This window comes from Cardiocondyla obscurior, linkage group LG07 (genome assembly GCF_019399895.1).
Source record: "Cardiocondyla obscurior isolate alpha-2009 linkage group LG07, Cobs3.1, whole genome shotgun sequence".
Lineage (NCBI taxonomy): Eukaryota > Metazoa > Arthropoda > Insecta > Hymenoptera > Formicidae > Cardiocondyla > Cardiocondyla obscurior.
This window is the reverse complement of record NC_091870.1, coordinates 42,388-58,435: the sequence shown is the minus strand read 5'-3', so window position 1 is coordinate 58,435 and position 16,048 is coordinate 42,388. Positions and strand designations below refer to the sequence as shown.

At 39.9% G+C, this 16,048-nt stretch overlaps 2 protein-coding genes across 6 annotated transcripts; one reads left to right on the top strand and one right to left on the bottom strand.

Moving 5' to 3' along the window:
- The first annotated feature begins 724 nt into the window (after positions 1 to 724).
- On the top strand, positions 725 to 14,148 carry Nompa (no mechanoreceptor potential A). Of its 5 annotated transcripts, none has more exons than XM_070658817.1 (20): positions 725 to 1,583; positions 4,248 to 4,381; positions 4,931 to 5,022; positions 5,347 to 5,608; positions 5,877 to 6,006; positions 6,081 to 6,232; positions 6,408 to 6,683; positions 7,170 to 7,469; positions 7,588 to 7,683; positions 7,940 to 8,654; positions 8,752 to 9,159; positions 9,489 to 9,670; positions 10,036 to 10,214; positions 10,561 to 10,709; positions 11,439 to 11,585; positions 11,748 to 11,837; positions 12,029 to 12,398; positions 12,491 to 12,660; positions 12,852 to 12,995; positions 13,131 to 14,148. In XM_070658817.1, the coding sequence occupies exons 2-20, from the start codon at positions 4,306 to 4,308 to the stop codon at positions 13,357 to 13,359; spliced, it is 4,167 nt and encodes a 1,388-aa protein (XP_070514918.1). In that variant the 5' UTR covers positions 725 to 1,583; positions 4,248 to 4,305; the 3' UTR covers positions 13,360 to 14,148. The 5 variants fall into 5 exon arrangements, with proteins under 5 accessions (XP_070514918.1, XP_070514920.1, XP_070514917.1 ...); XM_070658819.1 differs by having other exon boundaries at positions 7,158 to 7,469; positions 10,561 to 10,700; positions 13,149 to 14,148; XM_070658816.1 differs by having other exon boundaries at positions 7,158 to 7,469; positions 10,561 to 10,700.
- A 170-nt stretch (positions 14,149 to 14,318) lies between these two features.
- Positions 14,319 to 15,984, bottom strand: LOC139103839 (uncharacterized). Its single transcript, XM_070658898.1, has 3 exons — positions 15,297 to 15,984; positions 14,910 to 15,178; positions 14,319 to 14,766 (listed from the first exon to the last, which is right to left on the bottom strand). Exons 1-3 carry the CDS (start codon positions 15,563 to 15,565, stop codon positions 14,348 to 14,350), a joined length of 957 nt encoding a protein of 318 aa, XP_070514999.1. The 5' UTR covers positions 15,566 to 15,984; the 3' UTR covers positions 14,319 to 14,347.
- Between the last annotated feature and the right edge of the window lie 64 nt (positions 15,985 to 16,048).

Genomic DNA, 16,048 nt, shown 5'->3' with positions numbered 1-16,048 from the left:
TTGCGATAAAAAAAAAAAAAAAAAAAAAAAAAAAAAAGTTGCCAGAGAAAATTGTTCCCAGCGATGCTTACGTATAATATGTTTTATTTAACAAATGTGCATTACAATGATGTTTTAAATATTATTTCAATATTAATTGAGCATAAACAATATAAAATTATTGTAACGATTATAAATTCGTGGAAAATCTTCCGGAAAATGACGCCATCCGTAGATGTTTGAGCACGCGTATTAATGAAATAATATTTATGTAAAATAATTAAAGCAAAACGATAAAATAATTGCAACGCTTATTTAATTAAAAAAAAATGTATCGAATTTTTCGCTCCTATCAGTTATCACATGTATAACAATATTTATAGCTACAGGAAAAGTGAATTTCGTAGATGCAACCTCAAATAACCATTATTGTCATTATCATTATTACATAAAAGAATATTGAGAGAAAAAACATATCAGGAGCTCTGTAAGAGAGAGATTTATTACGTTCTTTTATCTTTTCACCTCCTTCTATATTTCAGACTCCGCGGAAGCGTCGTTATTTGCTGTCTCAAGAGAAAAAGGTATCTCTTAAGTATAATGCTCTTTGTGGAGACACAAGAAAGGACGTCCCGTAAAGAAAGGAAATATCTCAAGATCATTATTAGAACCATAATTTACGAGGAGTGACATGTACCGTTATCACTGAATTTCACGTACTCTCTTTCTTTCTCTTTCGTGATGAAATAATTTCTGATAAAACTTTGATTTTACCCATAAATAAAAATTTATACATACTTGTATATTTCGAAGAAAAAAAAAAAATTCTCAAGCTAATGTACTCTCATCATACCCAATATGGCGAACAAAAGAGCTTCTGCGTTGGGATACTCGATCGCCCCGGCTGGTTTTATCCAGATCGTTCAGCGGCTCGTTGACTCCCTTTGACGGCGTGATCTCTCTTGGTTGACCTCGGCCGGGAGTCTCTAATCCATGATTCCGCCGCAAATCGGCCTCGGTGACGAGAACCCCGCTGGATGTTACTCGGCAGCTCCCGCGCTGGATGGCCCCCTCTGCGCGGTCGCGTCTCTTTCGTCTTCCCGGAAGGTGCCCACGGAAACCGAGGACACAATAGATCCTCTTCCGGTGCGTGCAAGGCCAGAGAAGTCGGACGTGGCGACCCCACCTGTCCAGGCCCTGCGCTTCACGGGCCCCCTACGGTTTGTGTCACGCGGCCATGTTGCGGGGGCGCGCTCATCGGCAATGCGCGATTTACTTTTGTCTTCTTTATCTCTCTCTCTCGCTCTCTCTCTGTCTCTCCGCTTCCCTGGTGCACAAGTGTCTATTATTTCCACTCTTTCCGTCGATTTCAACCGTCAGTTTGATTACGGGTGCCATTCTCGCCGCACGCGTGATTTCGCCGTACGTTCGCACGCCTCTTTCTCGCGCGTAATCGACGAACCTCGCAAGAACCACTCCGAAGCGCAGCATCCCACCAGATTTGTGCCTCCCCTAGCCTCTTTTCGGGCACACCGTCGCCGCGCCGAAGAGACCAAAAGCTCGCGACGAGAAAAACGAGGTCGAAGAAGCCTGTTCTCCCCAGGGTAAGATAACGTTCTCTATCTTTCTTTCTTTTTCTTCCATACAATGGAGAGTCTTTCTATTCAAACGTCGAGCGACACAAAGCTGACGCAGAGAAATTAATTTGCTTTAAATATTCGTAATTGCTAGATTTGTAGTTTTATAACCCCCTATTCTAAGGGCCAACGGAAGATCGAATCTCATGGGGACAAATTTATTTTACCAATCTCCAGCGTCCTCGTGTCCCGTTATAACTTCCTCGAAAAAAGATTTATTGGATCGATAAGTTGCTTGAGAAATTCACTTGAGAAAATCCAAGACTCTTCACTCGGGGCTTCTAATAAATTTTCAACAAACACACGGTGGGTAATCCTTTTCGTTATACAATCGCGAGGAAAAAAAAAAAATATTGCACAGAGCTTCGCTCGCATCATCATCATCATCATCATATTATGCTCGTGTAACAAGTGAGAATAAAATAGCCGCTTGCATGACTTTGAAATTAATTAAATATTCCAATGACGTAGCGATTAACGCGGTGAAGCGCAGTAGACGTTCGTATTGCCGCAATCACGGTAATCATTAGGAAGATCGTTACGCAATTGTAAGGATGCGTGTGCCGCGAAGATGTTCCGCACGGTCTCGCGTGATGATGCGTTCAATCGACGTGGACGGTCGATTTTCAGACGAGAAGTTAGCCGCGATTTCGCACCTTCTCCTCGCCACGTCGTCGCATCCGGCGCAGCATCCCGGGTGAATCTCAGCGGAATTGGCACGGTGCACCGCTAGATAATAATTTGTCGTTGCGTGCGAAAGTTCCATTAACACGAACGTCACACAACAATGACCAAATTCATTCCCGGTTCGACGCGGATACGCACGCAACAATGCCGTCCGCGTTACCAATAGGGTTCAAAGTACCGCGACAATAGATTTTGCGGTGGAAGCTCGCCGTGAAAAGCAAGCTGCAGAAAGTAAGCTTTCAAAAGGCCGGTGACGATTCCCCCAAAGCCCCGAATTGCGCCGGCAACGATTCTCATACGCTCCTTTGTTTTCCGAAACAACCAACTCCTCTTTTTTTTTTTTTTTTTTTTTTTTTCTACTTGTTCGCAGGCATTATAGCGGCATGAGATCTGAAGCGCTCGATGTAAAAGTTTCATATTTTCTAATTGCCGATTCTACTACGACCGTGGAAAAAAAATTGATGGAGACGACGGCGAGAACTAAACTTTCCGTGTGAGAGAATCATTTATTTTTTTTTTTTTTTTCAACGTCTTTTCCGGCCGCAGAGGTTTTTAATTGGCCTCCGCTCGCGCGCACCGGCGGCGTGTTTAATTACCTTAATCCGAGTAATTTTCCGAAATAATTTTGCATACGATGAGTGGCACGTTATAAATTCGGCAATCCGGCGAGGACAATTGCAGAAATGTAATTTCGCACGGCGTAATATTATATACATGAATTGTGACGAGCGGACGCCATAATTTTCTCCCTCGGCCGATGATATTAACATCGGTACGAGCTTTTATACCGCGTTGCTGGTGGCAGATGCAATTACCGAGGCGATAAACCATAACGCGATTAATAAGCAGCGTGCTCTGCACGACGAACGCCGGTGAGACACAATCGGTGGACGAGTCATGGCCATAGTAATTGGCACTCGTCACGAAACAAGTACGCTCGCGCATCAACGAGTAAACATAAATTACACCGATAATAAAATCCTCTTTACGCTGTCGATATCGCAAACATTTTATTGTCGCTATGGGCACTCACTCGAGTTGCACCGCGATATTAATAGACAAAATTGCGAACCGATAAAGACGATCATTTATATTGCATATTGTCGAGAATTTCATAACGCGCAAAATGTAATATCAAATAAATAATTCAATTACCGTGATTTATTCTCACGTGCATATTTCAGCGTGCCAGCTTTGACTCGGTCAACGTGAAAATACTGATATAAAGAAAAGGAAATATTAATGCAATTACTCTAAAATATTTAAATATAAATTAATTTTTTCTTTTTTTTTTTTTTTTTCTTTTTCTTTTTCTTTTATGAATGAAACAAATAATAAATAAATCACTGGGCTCGCGAGAAGATGATTTCTGTTTGTTCTCTCGTTTCCGATGATTGAACCGGCGCTTTCCTACGTCAATCACGATAACCGGATAGATAATGGCAACCGGCTAATAATGTAATGCCTGAAAGTTGGAATCACGCTTCGTTGCCCTTACGGGCGTGTGCTGGTCTTTTGGTAGTCACGTACGTACATGAGCGTGCGAGAGGGACAGGGTGTAGATGTTTAGGTTGAGTGCTCGTCAGGAATCCTGTAAAGTTTAGTACGTTGTCCCCGCTGTGCACACACGTATCTCGAGTACGTGCACAGATACAAATGTCTATCGGTCAGAACAAATGACTCTCGATAGTAGCTTTATCTGTATTTCAATTTTTTTTTTTTTTTTTTTTTTTTTTTTTGTATGTATCCTCTTACACGAGAAACAAAACCTGGTTTTTCGCGTTCGTTATACTTGATTCTCCAGGGAAATTTGGAAGAAACATTCAAGCGATTTCCAAAAACAACCAAGTAGGCGATAACTGTTTTATTTGCTCTATGTACGGTTTCTTTTTTCTTTTATTTTTTAAATAAATTTGATTTTAATATTGAATCGTTTATTTTCAGATTATAACAGCGATTGGCATGTACACGACATAGTAGTAGTCTACATTTTATTGTCACGATGGGGAGAACTCACAGATCAATTAATATGCTGCCAGTTATTTGGATTCTCATCGCGTTAAATCTATTGATCAATGGTAAGAACACCACAAAAACATTTTTTTACTAATTCTCTTTAATAGAATTTGACAGACATAATAGATTTATAATAATATACAATATATTATTCACATGTTTTATCTTTCAAAAGTTAACAGAAAGGTTTTGCTTGGAATTAAAATGAAAAGTCTTATTTAGATTTTCTATTCAGCACACGACAAGCTGCAAATTCTAAATTATATTTTTTAAAATTTGCTCCGCTATTTGGAATTTGCATGCAGTTAAATAATTCCACGAATGTGCGAGCAAACGAATCGAGAAATTCCACGTCGTACTGTTGCGAAACTGTTGGTCGGTATTGTGTCACTATCCGTGTGCCACTTATGGCATGAAAACGTCACGTTGATAAAATCGAAATGCGTGTGCGTGTTCGTCAGCCAAAAAGGAAGTGGACTCAATTTTATGTGAATAGGAAATAATAATCCTCGCGTTGTTTCACATAAAATAGTATATAAATAATATATCGGGAACAAATCCGTCGCACGTTTGACCGACGAACAATGCGCTAACGAGAAAAATCATTCCAGTTTCAGCGCAAACGACCTGCAACGGTGGTTTGGGGAGGGTGGTTTACGAGAGACTTCCGGACCAGCAGCTTCAAGGTTTCGACGACGATGTGGTAAGATCGCAATAATTTTAGAAATAGTTTCAAGTAAAATTCAACTTTCATTTATCGCGTTGTTTTTTTACTCGCACCGTTAGTGAAATATTTGTGACAGGTGTGATGCTTCGAGTCTCAAATTTTCCGATTTACGCATTCAATTTTAGCTACAACGATCTCTCATCCGTGCGCCATTTCGCGCGAGGATGATCGATCGCACGAGGATCGCTCTTTGAATTTCAATTTTCCGCAATTCCATGATGCAGCTGTCGCGAAAAATGGGAAAAGTCGCTGGGCGACAGTAACCACGATAAAGAACGTTAAAATTCCGTTTTACGATAGGTACGGGACTCGGCGCCACCTTTTAGGGTTCTGGAAAAATGTCAAGAGCTTTGTCTTCGTGACAGAACGGCGACGAACAATCTGGTCCGCGCCTGTACGAGCTTCGACTTCCAGCCCGGTAGCAGAATCGCGTCTTTCAGCGGCGCCGCCGAGTACGAAGAGAGTACTTGCTATTTAACGAGGGAACAGGCGCAGCCGGAGGGTATCGGAAATCTCATGCTCGTACCGAATAGTGTACACTTCACCGAAGTGTGTCTAGCGTGTGAGTATCTGTGCAGCGAACAGAAAAAAATATGCCCCGAGATGCATTTCATTAATTAAAACAGCCATCCGCTAATTCGCTTCGCTCGACGTCGTTCTTTCCATACATTTCAAGTAAAAATATAATAAACTATTTTTTACAAAAAGAAAATTAATTTTTTTTTTTTTTTTTTTTTTTTTTTTTTAAATTATAACATAGTTTTTGTTTGTCTATAATAATTTCTCTTTGCTTGCAATTGACGTTGTCTCTCTTTTTGTCGACTTTTTAGCCGACAGAATAGAAAGGGAATGTCCAAATCGTCGTTACGTGTTCGAGAGGCATCCAAGAAAAAAGCTAAAGCTCCCCTTGACAGACATCAAAGAAGTCAGCGCTGCTAATAGAACCGACTGTGAGGACAGGTATGTACGTGGGAAGATTAAAAGTTATAGTACATTGTGAAAGAGAAATAATAGCATCTCAACTTTGCATTTAGGTGTCTCAACGAGTTCAGTTTCGTCTGCCGATCGGCGACATACGATACGGCGTTAAGGAGCTGTTCTCTCAGTCGTTTCACTAGAAGAACACATCCCGAATTATTGGAGGACGACCCAAATTCTGATTATCTGGAAAATACCTGCCTTAATGGTATTTATTACAAAACTGCATAACAAACTTTCTCATATTAAAACGCATAAATTAACACAGTAAAGATATATTAGAAATATCACGCACGTAATTATATTAGTAATATTTATTACATGATTTAATAAATTTAAAGTTTATAAATTGAAAAAAATATTTCTTTGGCTTATTCCTGAAGCTGAAAGGCGATGCGACGGGCTCGCAGTATTCGTCAAGGAGGAAAATAAACGTTTGCGCGGCCCGTTTGAAGTGGATATATACACGAATCTCACTTTGGACGAGTGTCAGGCGCTATGTCTCCGAGCGGAGAAATATTTCTGTCGCAGCGTCGAGTTTGACGAGCAAACGCGACAGTGCGTCATATCCGAGGAGGATTCCGTCTCGCAAAAGGACGACATTGGAGTTAGCAGCAGCCCGAGTCATCACTTTTACGACCTGGTGTGTTTAGATAATCGTGAGTATATGCAGAGTTTTAATATTAATTTTTTTTTTTCTTCCATCTCCACTTTAGTTTGCGGTAATCTGTTTCTTTACGTAAGTAATAATGTTCTCAATAAATTGTATAAAATTTATTACTTTGCCAAGGTATTATCTAACCAAATTAATTTTTCAAAAATCAAGCTTTTATTGTACTATTTCTTCTTCAAGTTACTAATATTTTAATTTATCAAAGTTTATTAATTATCAAACCTCTTGAAATTTTATTAACTTGGTTCCGGTATAAATAAGTGAAATAAAGATTTTGATTCTATATGCGATTCTGAAGCTGCCTACTAATTATTTATGCTGAGATACGGAGGAAGTCAACGTACCGATCTTCTCTACTCCGTATCATACGTTATTATATTTTAACGAAGCGTAAAATTTTATTAACAATGGTCAGTTGGTGATTCACAACTCGTTATCAATGCCCACTTACGAAGCGTAGATCCGTCCGTAGCGCGCGGCTCCGAATACCCGGATAGCAGTCCGTCATCGCACCTCTTCTCCGACGGCCGTCGTCCGGACACAGCTTTCCAGCGTTATCGGAACTCGCGCCTAAGCGGAGAGTTTCATTCTGAGATCACCGGACGCAGCCTTAGCGAGTGCCTGGACGAGTGCCTTCGGCAAACGAGCTTTCAATGTCGCAGCGCTGTTTACTCCGAGCATTATCATACCTGCCGATTGAGCCGATTCAATCAAAGGGACGGTAACCGGATAATCTACGATGCCGATTACGACTATTATGAGAATCTCATGCGTAAGTATTGTTGCGTAACTTGCGTCACTGCGAGATTGTGCCGTGCATTTTGTAAAATTTTTTGAAGTAGCGTGCAAGTTTATTTAATAGAATGTTTAACGATGCATTGTGTTAACAGATCAATATCTAGACGGTGATCGCGATGGCCCTGGATACAGACCGGATCCTTTGGGACAAGACACAAACTTTGGACGACCCTCTTTAGGAAGACCCGGTTAGAATCGCTTTATTAATTCAGCGTGATATCGTCGTATGACGACATGTTATATGAAGTTGCGTAATTATTCATGGAGAAGCTGAGTGGCCAGATAAATTGTTTTAATGAGACAAGTTCTTAAACACATAATGTATTTAAGCACTCAGACAGGATTATTAATATCAACTGCTATAACTATCTTATAAACGCCATAAATCTTAACGTTCGAATACTAAGCTAATTTAAACTAAAAATTTAAACGTTTTTTTTTTAGGACATCCGGACGATTACGACAAAGGGTATACTAGCAGCGTCAAGCCGAATCGTTACCCAGATCGTATTCCTGATCGTTATCCTGACCGATATCCTGATCGTCGTCCTTTAGATGACAGATATCCAGATAACAGGTACCCCTTAGGCGATTCCGACAATTATCCAGACAGATATCCTGTTGGCGATCGATTTCCTGATAGATATTTTACTGGAGACCGTTATCCAGCCGATCGTTACCCTGCAGATCGTTACCCCACAGATCGCTACCCCGCAGATCGCTATCCCGCAGATCGCTACCCAGCAGATCGTTACCCCGCAGATCGCTACCCCGCAGATCGCTATCCAGCAGATCGCTTTCCAGCAGATCGCTATCCAGCAGATCGCTACCCAACAGATCGTTATCCTACATCCGATCGATATCCCGTTAGAGGAGGAGATCGCCGCCCTCTCAATGGCATAAATAGATATCCAGATGCTGGGACTCTAGGGAAGTACCCCGCGAATGATCGATATCCGACTACCGTGATACACGGAGTTCGGGTGACTCCAAGTCGTTACCCCACCGACATGTACGATCGATATCCTAATACGATTGACCGGTATCCTTATCCGGAAGACCCAATGGACAGATATCCTATGACGTTGGGCGACAGATCTCCTATCGATCGTTTTCCAGCTAGTGGAAGATACCCCGACAAAGATCCTTATGCTAACCGGTGAGTCGTATCGACAGTAAATATTTTTTGTCTACTTATTTAATTTCTCATAATTATTTATTATTGGAAAAAATTATATTTTAATTCGATTAAACAGATATCCGCCGCCGCCGCCGCCAGGAATGTATTCACACGGATATGCCGATGACGTTCGCGGTCCTCAGAGCTTGGGTCCCGAACCGCGACCTCAATATGCCGCTGGGCCGTACGGTCCAGCACGGCCTGTTGGAGGAGGAGGAGGAGGAGGAGGATACGGCGACGGCGGTATCGTCGGCGGTGGATACATAGGCGAGGGCGGCGTTTTCAACTCTCGTCCATTTGGAACTGCTGGTGGACCTATCATAGGCAGACCGCCGTTAGTGTCTAGGTGCGACGAGCAGGATAATTTCAGACAAGTTGGTACTCACACCAGAGTACGAAAGCCGTTTGTCAGGCGGTACACCACCTCCTCGTCGCTCGGTCAATGCGAAAGGGAATGTGCGGACGCTAGAGATTTCGTTTGCAGGTAACATAATAACCATGAAAATAGAAATACATTATATAACGGGATTATAATTATTACAAGAGCGTGAAAACATATCTTTAATATACAGAAAAAATAGTATAGTTAATATCAGAAAAAAAGATTTGATTGTTATACATTAATACACAAAAGAAAAGGCAATCCTGCCAAGACGTAAGATATTCCTCGGCAGAGTCACGGCGAATTTCGACAATTGATTTCGGTGGATGTTTGTGACCTGAATGGTCTAAAATTGAATTAGGAATGATTTGATGGCGTTTGTTTGCGCAATCGATTGAACAACGCTCGCAAATTCCCAATGTCGTTTGCAGATCCTTCAATTACCGGCCGTACGCCGCGCCTTACGGGGCTGAGAGGGACAATTGCGAGCTCAGCGATCGGGACTCCAGGGACATGGACATGGGCAATTCGGTTTATTACGACACGGGCTCCGATTACGATTTCTACGAGAGGAACAACGGCCGACAAGGCGCAGACGGAGAATGTTTAGACGGTAAGCGGCCACGCTGAGCATAAGATGTCGATATTAAGGCTGGGAAATGTGTGGAAAACACGCATGAAAGCATTGGGAAATCAGGTTGAAACGTATTTGAGGAACGAATAAAATATATGAATTATTATTGTTACAAAGTAATAATGCAATATATAAGAAAAATATTTCATGCGGTTTTTAACACTATATCATTACAGCATAGTCAACTTGTGCATTTTATCTAATTTCTTTTATTAATTTTTATTAATTTTAATTTTTTTGTTATTAAATTAATTAATCTTGCGCATATCGTGGGACTTCTTTAGTCGACAATTCTTCGAAAATCGCTCAAACACCAGGCAAATTACGCTCTGTTGCGCTTTTAGTGAGTCAAGTCTGTAGCGAGGACGGGATGGAGTTTACTCTGAGGACACCGGAGGGATTCATCGGACGAATTTACACGTACGGATACTACGACCGATGCTTCTTTCGCGGGAGCGGCGGGACCGTGAACGTGCTCCGTATCAGCGGACCTCAGGGATACCCCGAGTGCGGCACACAGCGAGTAAGAGTGACCATTTCCGTTTTAACAGCTTGATCCGCCGGAACAATCTCCGCAATTTAATTCAAGCTGCAAACTTTCATCGCTTACGTTTAGCGAAATTCGTATAAATCGTAAAAGAATTAATTACTTCACGATGACGATTTTAATTAGATGTATAAAAGCTGCGTACAATAATTCGACTTTTTAATCATTTTAATTTTATTTATTTAATTTTTTTTTTATAAACTTTTCTTTCTCGATAGTGTGTAATAAAATCGCAACGTTTTGACAGTGACAGATATAATAATGATAACTTTGACGGCTTGGATAGATTTATTGATAACTTTAACGATGGATGCTTGTGCAGTATGGCGATACGATGACGAACATCGTGGTGGTGCAATTTTCGGACTACGTGCAAACTGGACGGGACAAACGGTTCAACCTGACGTGCATGTTTCGAGGACGCGGCGAGGCTGTCGTCACATCCGGCTACATCGGTGCCGGGTATGCCAGGTCATATCGATCGAGAGGTCGTGTCTTGCACCAAGAGTATGATTTTTAACGCGTCACGTGCCATAAGAACCTCAGGGCACTGAATCTTATAAATAAAGCTATGTCAAAAGAAACGTTTCTGCGAGCTTAACTGATACTATTCCTCGGTGAAATTTTGTCTTAATTATATTTTTACATTACTCTATCCAGACGAAACGTACTTAAGTTCAGATAAACAACTCTTCATCTTTGTATTCGTTGAGAAAATATTGTTTCAGCGTTATTCTAGACTCCTTTTGCTCATTAATTTAGCATGTTAATGTAGATCTACGATTAGCGAGTAAAGTGAAACACTCTGTTCTTCGCATGCGAGAATATATGTAGGTGCAAGCGCGCTCATACAATTTCTTTTATTATATACTTTTAATCCCAAACATCATTTAAGAATATCACACCAACGAATTATATAGCGTTGCTATTTGCTAAAAGAAATTAATGCAGTTTGAATTAATTACAAAATATTTTAATTTTGTTTATAACTTTAGTTTATGATACACATATTGTTTAATAATTCTTTTGTTAAAAAATTAATTTAGAAAGGCGACAAATTTATTAAGTAACGAACATCAGAGAGACTAGAGTTAATTGATTGATTTGTATATTGTCAGTATCGCCTTTCACGTTATTTTTATCGCATTAGTCGACGATTTCTAATTTCGCTAATGGATTTCTCATACGTGCACTCTACAGATCGGGGTCTCCTATCCCCATTGAATATCTCCCGGCGGAGAACACCCTAAGCTCCAGAGTTCGCCTGCTGATTCTCTATCAGGGTAGACCTACGACGACCATCGCTGTCGGCGACCCTCTTACTTTCAGGCTGGAAGCTCAAGATGGGTAATTTCCCTTTGTACACCTTTCAACATAATAGCTTCGATCAGCCTCTCTCTGTCGACTTTGAAAATTAACGTTTACCCGTAGACAATGAAAAACTTGGCATGTTTAAAACTTGGAAAAAAAAGAACTACTCTTGGATTCTAATCGTTGTGTTTTTTATAGGTATAATTACGTAACGGATATATTTGCTACCAACGTTATCGCAAGAGATCCCTACTCTGGCAGAAGTGTTCAACTGATTGATAGATATGGGTAAGAAATACCACACCTTCTAATAAAAAAAAAGAAAGCTTATTATTATCTATTATCTATATTGTCTTTTAAAAATCATTTTTTTATCTAGATCTAGTTTAAGACTTGCCACGCATAATAATTTTAAAAAATTGCATTATATTTCTGCAAATCATCTATCGAACTTGTAATTAAAATAAAAATTTCCGCAGCTGCCCAGTGGACAACTACGTGTTTCCGGGTTTGGATCGCCTCCGCGACGGTGACAGCCTCGAGGCCCGCTTCAACGCCTTTAAAATACCCGAATCGAATTTCCTCGTATTCGAGGCAAACGTGAGAACGTGTCGCGACGGCTGCCAGCCGGCGTATTGCTCCGGTGGTACTGGCAGAAGCGAGCCGTCTTTCGGCAGAAAGCGAAGGGACGTAAATAACGACACGACGGTGGACACGGACGAGGAGTCGCTGATAACGATGACGGACGACGATTCTAACAATGCGTCGACGATTTTCAACTCGACCGATGCCGCGAGCGATGAACCGGATAACGAAGAGGAGGAAGAACACGTCAGGGAGATGATAGAGGTACCAAGATAGATCGTGTTCGCTTCGAAGGAATGGAAAGTTGTCATCTCTATTCCGCGGCCAGTATCATAATATCGCCTGTATTTTGATAGGTACTCGACTCAAGAATGGATATCGAGGAAGACACCATCGTCGAGAGACAAACGAAGATACTGGAAAATATTTGTATTACGCAAAATGAATACTACGGCCTGGTCACCGCAGTGGGCATCCTCGTCGTGCTCCTGGCCTCCGTCGTTCTCCTGTCCATGCTCGTCTATAGGTAAACCTGATACTTCACCGCTTTTACAATTTTTATCTCTCGTTTACCTTTCGTTTTTTTAGGAACATTGGTTAATTTAGAATAAGCATACATTTATAATACTATTGATGAAAGATATCCAAAGTTCTTGGTTTAAGCGTATTTCATCGTCTCTGTCTATTAAGCGAATTAACAGTGATTCACTGTTTCAGAAAATACGTTTATTCGGTGATCATGAAAAACCGCAGACTCGACAAGACGTGCAATCGCAGCAGCCACTCTGACGATCCTTACAGCAGTCGAGTTAACAACTTTTCTTTCATGAGGGCGGGTCTTCAAAAGCCGTTTCAAGCGTCGTAAGTAAAGAATTAAATAAATAATAATTTTGTGCATTTTTTAAATTTAAAGTTTCGTAAAAAAAATATGTAAAAAAAAATTAATTATTTATAATCGATATATAAAGCTTTAATTCGCGATGGATATCGTAACAGGAGGAAATGTTTAATTAGATCAATCTCGAGATCAATGAGCAATGCCATCAGCCAGCGCCTCGCTCCACGGTCTTCTACCGGTCTGGAGGGTGCCGTAGGATTATCCACCGATCGACGCGGCGGTTTCGACCCAAGCGAGCCAATCTACACTGATCCCTCACTTTTCGAGGTCACCCCTTGCTCGAACACCGCAAAATCGATTCTCAGCGATAATTTTCACCTCATGTAAAAAAAAAAAAAAAACTTGCAGGAAAATCTCGAAAGCTGCGCTGCGCAAAAAGTAATCCCCATTTTATTTATTTAATGAAAGTATATGGAAGCGATTTACAGCAATCGATTAATGAAAAACCAGCATATGCAATATATTATATGTATAATTCTGTCACTAGTCAATAATCCACTGCTAGACCCTCTTCTAATGACTGCATTTATCAATGGTGAACATTTATCGATAATCCTTAAATGCGCCCCGAGTAATTTAGGTCGACTTCTATTATATTCTATTATATCAAAGGGATTATCTAAATTAAGAACTTACGTTTGTAACACTATTACTAACTATCAAGAGGCTAAAGATATTGCTATGTCGAAATACTTCCTAAAGGTGCTCCAGCGTCTATTATTCCTCTCAATGACATTCCAAAATGACTGCAAATAGTAATTATATAATATAGAAATTTTAACAACCAAAATTATTTTAAGACGAAAGAAAATTCGTGGTGGTACACTTAATTCTAACGATAAGACGATAACATAGTAAATTAATTGTATACTTTCTACAGAATTCAATAATCTTTTTTTTTTTTCACATACTATTTTAGACTTCTCTGTGCTTTTTAATAAAAAATGACCAAGTCAGACATTCAAATAGTACGAATAACGTAAACATCGAAATGCATTTTCTTCATACTACATATGTCGAAAGCCACAACGTTTATTGCAAGCCAAATAATATCGCATAACGCAATAATTATTAATTAGTGAGTAAAATTATCAGAAAATTTATATTTATTATAATAATCTAATTTTACATTTATGAGAAATTAATTAGAATTATATAGAGATACAATTGCGTTCGTATTTCTTGCGTAACTGATTTAGCCTGCTTTCAAATACGTTATGCATTTATTATTATACGTTATACATTAACAAAAATCAAGGAACATAGTGGATTTGTATGTAACACGTTTTATACTTGCGTTCAATTATTTTTCTCTTTATCCATCTTTAAGTCTGTCCAATTTATAAGTAAAAAACAGCATTTTGAGCCTGGCCTCTTCCTTGCGGTAACGGGCCTCCTCCAGTTTGATCCTCGCCTCTTCTTTCAACATAGCAGCAATGTCGACCCTCATCTGTGCTTCCGAGAGCGCTAACACGTGCAGCTCCTGTTCTTGTTGCATAGATTTCTCATTGCGATTGTTATCTTGCAGAACACAAGGCGAAATTGAAGGGTGCATGTCACTTGATTCTGGATTCGCATGAATTGCTTGGCGCACAACTTTCTCAAGACTGTTGTCCGCTGGCTGATCAATAGCAAGAGAATCCGAGTTTCCTTTCATGAATTTTTTACAATAATCGTTTATCGAATAGAAAGATGCCGCAATTTTGTCGCGTTTTTCACTACCCATTTTCCACTCTAATTCTTCATCAGCTGTGTAAGTTATTTCAAGTTCCTTATTACTTTTTTTTAACTGAGAAAAAGTACTGTTTATTTATTTCTGACAATATAAAAAAAAATAATACTTAATAAACTTTTTTGAGTTACTATTCTACAAATACTTAATGCAAAGGAAACATATTTACAATTCGAATATTCGGGAGTGTCTACATCTTTCTTTAGGCAATTTGAATTTTGAGTTCTGGCAGTACAGAGACTTTGTAATGTGAATGGTTCTGATTCCTTTGGCTCGAATACTACATTCGGTGGTAAACCGATGGTCCCAGTAGACATCGGTGCTTCAGGCATATTCTGGCCACAAATACCTTCCCAGCATTGATTCTTCACTCTATCATTTTTTACCGATTGACTAACTGGCTTTGTATCGTCACTAGAAAATTATAAGCCCAAACATTCATTATTTTTTCAGAATTTTTTTTGTTTTTACAGCCTAGCTAAACACCTAGTTTATCATTATCGGTTTCGAAAACAATTGCTTCGCAAATTACCGAAATTTCTTTTCCTCGCGATTACGCTTGCAGGCTTTCATATTGTCCCAGCAACGTCTAAGCTGTACGGCGGATCGTGTACTCTGGGATCCTACAATCAAGTTGTACTCTTCAGCGATGCGCGACCATGCCGATTTTCGTTTGTATATGGAGATCGGATCCGATTTCCTGTTCTGAAGAACCTCGTGCTTATTTATCAATGATATCAGGATCTTTCGCTCCTCGAAGCTGTACGTCTTGCGAGTCCCCTTCAGAAACGCGGATGCCATTTTATTATAAGCATAAACGTTTATAAACGTTCGATTGTTTTACTCGCTTCTAGAAACGCTTTCTTTATGTTAATATTAAGTCTAATTCATATTGGCTTTTCAGAGTTCAATTAAAGACGTGCAGAATTTATTAACTAATGCTACAAAGCAACATCAAATAAATCAAACGACAGCATATGCAATAAGCTGAGCTGTAAAAAAAAAAAAAAATCTTCTTTGATGTCGATATTTCTTTCATTATTTTAGGACGTCTAACTTGTCGTTGAGTTTTACTACAAGAAGTTATACTACAAGAAAATATAGAGGTATAAATGAGTTTCGTGGCGGCTGGCTCTGTATTATTATTAGATATACTTTGATGAACGTAATGTGAAGCGTAAGGTGTAAGTATTATTACAGGCATAGCCTTCTACACTATCGAGAAAGGTTCGAAAGATCGATGAATTTGCGACGGAAGCGCCGGGAGTGTTTGGTAGGCGGAAT

Excerpts from the sequence above, each read along its gene's own strand:
- Nompa (XM_070658815.1), top strand. The coding sequence starts at position 4,306 with ATGGGGAGAACTCACAGATCAATTAATATGCTGCCAGTTATTTGGATT. Across the intron at positions 5,023-5,346 it reads AAGGTTTCGACGACGATGTG|GTACGGGACTCGGCGCCACC; the intron begins GTAAGATCGCAA and ends GTTTTACGATAG. Across the intron at positions 7,684-7,939 it reads ACCCTCTTTAGGAAGACCCG|GACATCCGGACGATTACGAC; the intron begins GTTAGAATCGCT and ends TTTTTTTTTTAG.
- LOC139103839 (XM_070658898.1), bottom strand. The coding sequence starts at position 15,565 with ATGGCATCCGCGTTTCTGAAGGGGACTCGCAAGACGTACAGCTTCGAG. Across the intron at positions 15,179-15,296 it reads CGCGAGGAAAAGAAATTTCG|TGACGATACAAAGCCAGTTA; the intron begins GTAATTTGCGAA and ends ATAATTTTCTAG. Across the intron at positions 14,767-14,909 it reads ATATGTTTCCTTTGCATTAA|AGTGGAAAATGGGTAGTGAA; the intron begins GTATTTGTAGAA and ends ATGAAGAATTAG.